The 4,820-nt window shown below is 52.4% G+C and overlaps 1 protein-coding gene across 1 annotated transcript; it reads right to left on the bottom strand.

Moving 5' to 3' along the window:
- Positions 1-841: 841 nt before the first annotated feature.
- On the bottom strand, positions 842-2,155 carry BIRC5 (baculoviral IAP repeat containing 5). The gene is made up of 4 exons (XM_068416845.1): positions 2,032-2,155; positions 1,824-1,933; positions 1,499-1,616; positions 842-1,220 (listed from the first exon to the last, which is right to left on the bottom strand). Exons 1-4 carry the CDS (start codon positions 2,152-2,154, stop codon positions 1,137-1,139), a joined length of 435 nt encoding a protein of 144 aa, XP_068272946.1. The 5' UTR covers position 2,155; the 3' UTR covers positions 842-1,136.
- Positions 2,156-4,820: the final 2,665 nt, after the last annotated feature.

The raw sequence follows: 4,820 nt of genomic DNA, 5'->3' as shown, positions 1-4,820 counted from the left end.
TTGCAACTGCCTTTTCCCCAAGATAGAGCTGGAGGATCTCTGAGTTTGGGAGCACCTAAGTGCACGTGTCCAGTTCTGTCTGCAGACTTCATAACCCTGTACAATCAACTCTGGCCCCATAACAGCCAACTATTTTGTACAAGATTCCCCCGTTCCTTCCCAGCAGTTCAGAGCACAATTCTTCACTATCTGTGCTCTGTTCTGCGAGATTTCTTTTCCTTTCCAAACTTGTGCAAGGAGAGGGATGAACCAAACCTTCCAAGGCACAAGGACATTTTAAGGAGACCTGATGAACACTGCCTAAGATAGCCTGACACTTGAGCAACAGCACAAGCTGTACTTCGATTAGCTTTTCCATTTTGAAGTTAAAACTGCATTCAGTGCAGCTCATTGCATTAGACAGATTCTTTTCCTCCAGAAAACTGAGTAAAATTACTTTGCTGTTTTGCCTTCAACTTCTATTTATAAATGCACCAACATGAGGCTGCAGCCAACTACAGATATAAGTTCACAAGGATACCAGGCACACTAAGATCTGGTATAACTAGACTTTATTAGCCACAATCCTAAATTCCTGAAGGAGTTTTAAAACTCCTTCCCCTTTTTATTTCCAAAAGTATCCAAAAGCATTGGTATATTCAGTACAAAAATGGAAATCCCTGCCAGCCCTTGCAAGACACACAAGTTTTTGCACAAGGGCTACCAGCATCTCCAAAATGGAAACAGCTGAGTTTAAAAAAAAACCAAAAAAACCCACAACGACAAAAAACAAACAAAAAACCACCCAAAAAAACCCACCCCCCCAAAAACAAATAAACAAAAAAAAAAAAAAACCACCAAAAAAACCCCCCAGAAAAACAAAAATACCAAATAAAACCACAAGTAGTAATCCTTAATTAAGCCAACAGGAAGAATAGGAGAATCCCTGCAGAAAAAGATTATGTATGCAGTGCATCACACCCCAGGTACTTCCCAGACAGACTCAGGGGAGTGAAGGAGAATTCAGTCTGCTTCTCACAGAGATGGCCATTCTGAAAGCAGTCTCAGGACAGGAAACACAGTTATGCAGTCGAAGTGGCAGTGCCAGAGCACACATACAAGACAGATGTCACCGGCAAGTGAGAAGCTACAGTTGCCTAGGAGACCAGATTCTCTATTTCACGACGCACACTCTTGGCTGCATCTTCAACCTCGGTCACCTTCTGAGAAATTTGTTTTTTCTGCAAAGAATAAAAATAATACATTACTGTCTACCACTAAACTGAGCATCGTTCAGCCTCAAGGGGAAAGCGGGCTACATCTCCCACTAGGCAAAGGCTAAGAGCCAGGAAAGGACACCCAATCTGATCCAGCACGGGTCAGGAAGCAACAACCCACTTTGGCAGCACTGTGGTAAGGAACCAAGAGGGCTGCTAAACAATCCCAAGATTAGAAACTAAGTAACTCTTCCAGCATCACGGGGGTGTAGAAAAACATCGCGGTGCCGATGTGTACGTACAATTGCATTTTTCATTCGTTCTTTGTCCAGCTTCAGGAATTCCTGCAGTGTCAGGTTAGTGGGATCTTTCTGAAGGGAGAGAAAAGCACAGCCCGCAGAGTGTTTTTTGTGCTCCTCCCTGAAAAGGAAAAAAAGAAAAAAAAAAAGAAAGGCAGCTCACAATAAGGCACAGGCAGCCGTTCCTCCCCGCCAAGCATCTCGCTCGCAGCAGCGGTTCCACCTCTGCCGCTACGGCCCAGCCGGTGTTCACCCCCGGCTGGAGCGCGGGAGCTGCCGTCGGAGGCGGCGCCGCTCGGGGCCGGGGGGGAACGCCGCCACTACTCACAGCGGGTCGTCGTCGGGCTCCCAGCCCTCCAGCTCCTTGAAGCAGAAGAAGCACTGCGCCACGTCGGGGCCGTTCTCGCTGGGGCAGTGCACGAAACCCGCCGCCGCCATCTGCGGGCAGAGGGAGGGTGGGAGGGCCCGTAAGCGCCGTCCGCCGTCCGCCCGGCCCCGCTCCGCTCCCCCGGGCCCCGCTCCCCCGCCGGGCTCACCCGCTCGGGCGTGCAGGCGCAGCCATCGGTGAAGGGCCAGTTGCGGAAGGTGGCGGCGCGGGTGAGGACGAGGTAGAGCCGCCATTCCTCGGGCAGCGCCGCCGCCTCCTCGCCGGCCGCCATGGCTCAGTTCAAACGGCGGCGGTTGGGCGCGCGGGGCAGGGCGGGAGCGGGGCGGCCGCGGGGGCCGCCGGGAGCTGCAGTGCCTCGGCCCTGCCGGCCCGGCCTGCGGCGCCGGCGCGGGGGGAAGGCCCCGGTGCCGGGGGGAAGGCCCCGGTGCCGGGGGGAGGCCCCGGCGGGCGGTACCGTGGCAGCACCGCCGCCAGAGTCATGGGACTGGCGCAGCGTCAGCCATCCCAACCCCAGCCCCGAGCCGCACGTCCTCGCACCCCGTGAGACGAACCGCGCCGGCCCAAACCTCCCTCTGGACCTTAGGCCTGCGCCAGACCCGGGTCTGGGACGCGAGCCGTGCTCTTGGCATCCCTGGGCTTCCCTTCCCTCCTTGTGAAGAGCCCTGCCACCACCCCACCCCACAGGAAGCGGCGCAGCCCTCACAGCAGTGCTGGCCAGTGCAGGCAAGAAGCACCCTCATAATGCCCGAGGAGCTGAGGTATGGCATGAGCCAGCAGGAAAAAGGATGATTTTCTTAAAGCCTCCAGCACAAATCCAAGGGGAAGGAGGACAAATTTGCCAGTTTGACCTTTTTTTTTTTTTAAATTACACCCATAAGAAGGTGCCATGTGTTTCCATGCTAATGGAGCTGGTAGACAAGCACAGCAGGACCCACACAGAGATGCTCACAGTGCTCTGTGGCAATGGCCGCCTCTTCTTGCCACGGGCAGCTGCCCTTCCCCTCCCGCAGGCAGCAGGAGTGGCTAAACTCACTGTCTCTGCCTGACTAACGCTGCCTGCCTGGAGAAGGAAGCAGGACCCAGCAATCTGGCTCACTGCCACAGGGGCAGGAGGCAGCTGGTTTTGTAGGGAAGAACCAGCTACTCATCCATCACGGCAGCAGGGGCTCAGTTTCCTGCACTGTCTGACGCGGCAGGTGGTCTTTGCTCAGGAGTCTCCTCCAGAAAAAAACGCAAGGGCTAGCGGGAAGCAACCCCATGGACCAGGTTACCTCCTGGAGCAAGCTGATGTAAGCAAAGTAGTCAGAGACAAGGGATAAAGACAGCTTAGCTCAACCACTCACTAAGAGCTTATAATCACAAGCAGGTGGGTCTACAAAGAAACACATCCACACACCGTAGGTGGCAAGGAATGGAGCAGGCAGACTTTTCCTTCTTCCCCCAGACTGGATCCAAAACCTGAAAAGAAGTATTCGGCACATATGTGTGCAACATCAGGACTCTCAGGAAAGAGACTTCTCTTTCAAAGTAAACTGCAAAGTATTACTTCTACAAAATTACTGACTACTATGCAGAATGATCCCAATATTTACCCAGCTCAGCCACTGCAGATCAATGGGCATGATAAGCTGACCACAGTGGGCAGCTTCCTGGTTGTGAAGTATCAAAGCTCAGACAAGCGCATGGAAAGGTTTGGGCTTTGCTGCTCTATTAGGAAAGGGTGAGGTTCCACTTTTATTCTCCAAGAAAACTTAGTTCTGTTAAACTGAGCTGTGTTTGGCAACTGCAATCACCACTACAGTCACTGCACAGCTCAGGGAAGTGTGGAGTAATCGTGTCATTAAGCGGGGTGGGTGCTGGCTTTCTAATCACAGCTAATGTAACTCATCACGCTGGTCTCCGAGGCACAAAGAGGCAAGCAGAGGGCTAAGAGCGCACAGTTTGTGTCATTGCGTGCCTTGGAGGAGCCTCATCCGTTGCAAAGAATGCCAGCTGTGCGTGACCATTCAAGCAGTGGCCTTAAGCTGCCTCAAGCCATTCAGGCTTCTCATTACTCAACGTTTTGGGGAGGAAATGTTCTCTTGAGAGGAGGCTGGAAGTGGTCCCTGTGCAGCCACAAAAGAGAGGTGGAGCTGCAGCAGCTATTTTATAGCTACTTCAAAGGCTGCCTAATTCTGGTGCTGACCTAGTGAGGGCAGGTAGAGCTCCCTGGCAACCCTGGCGTGTTTCCCCAGGGCTGCCAGCCCCTATCAGATTGCACACCTGATTTCACATAGTGCCTGTTACGAGGCTGGCCTCAACCTCCCGTCCTCAACCTCCTGTCCTCAGAAGACTCTCGCTGAGAGTGGGGGGTGAATTCCTGCTCACGGAACAGTGCCTCAGTGCTCTGTGCTCACCCATATAGCCAGCAGAGTAAAAGAAACTGTCTTTTACAGACAGCTTGAGTTGCTGAGAGGAAATAATGCACAGATACCACAGGTTTCACCAGTGTCCTTCAGATCTGGTTTGCTGGGATCCTTTGCCAGTCAGAAAGGTCTTCTTGGGTCACGGCTATTCATCTTCACCCAGACTATCAGCAAAGTGATCCTCGAGCCAGCCACGCTTGCACCCTGTTCTCACCAAAGCCATTAGGATCAACAGGGAAGGATCATGGTAAGCAGTTCAAAGCCATCCCACATTTTCACAGGCAGCATTAAGGAACAGGGTGTGGAGTGTTCTCCACGTAAGATAACGAGGGATCAAAATTTAAGCCTAGAGTCCCAGGAGTGTTGGATATAATAGGTATAGCAGTTAATTGGCTGATTTTCCAAGAAAGATGGGCAAATTAGCAAGAAACAAGCCATGTCCACATAAATGCTGGTGGACCTGTAAAGTTGCAAAGAGATTTTGTGCTTCTGCAGCCTGCAGAACAGCGATATTGATCTCCACCCTCTGTAA

The sequence above is a fragment of the Nyctibius grandis genome, chromosome 1, assembly GCF_013368605.1.
Source record: "Nyctibius grandis isolate bNycGra1 chromosome 1, bNycGra1.pri, whole genome shotgun sequence".
NCBI lineage: Eukaryota > Metazoa > Chordata > Aves > Nyctibiiformes > Nyctibiidae > Nyctibius > Nyctibius grandis.
This window is presented reverse-complemented; position numbering and strand designations above follow the sequence as displayed.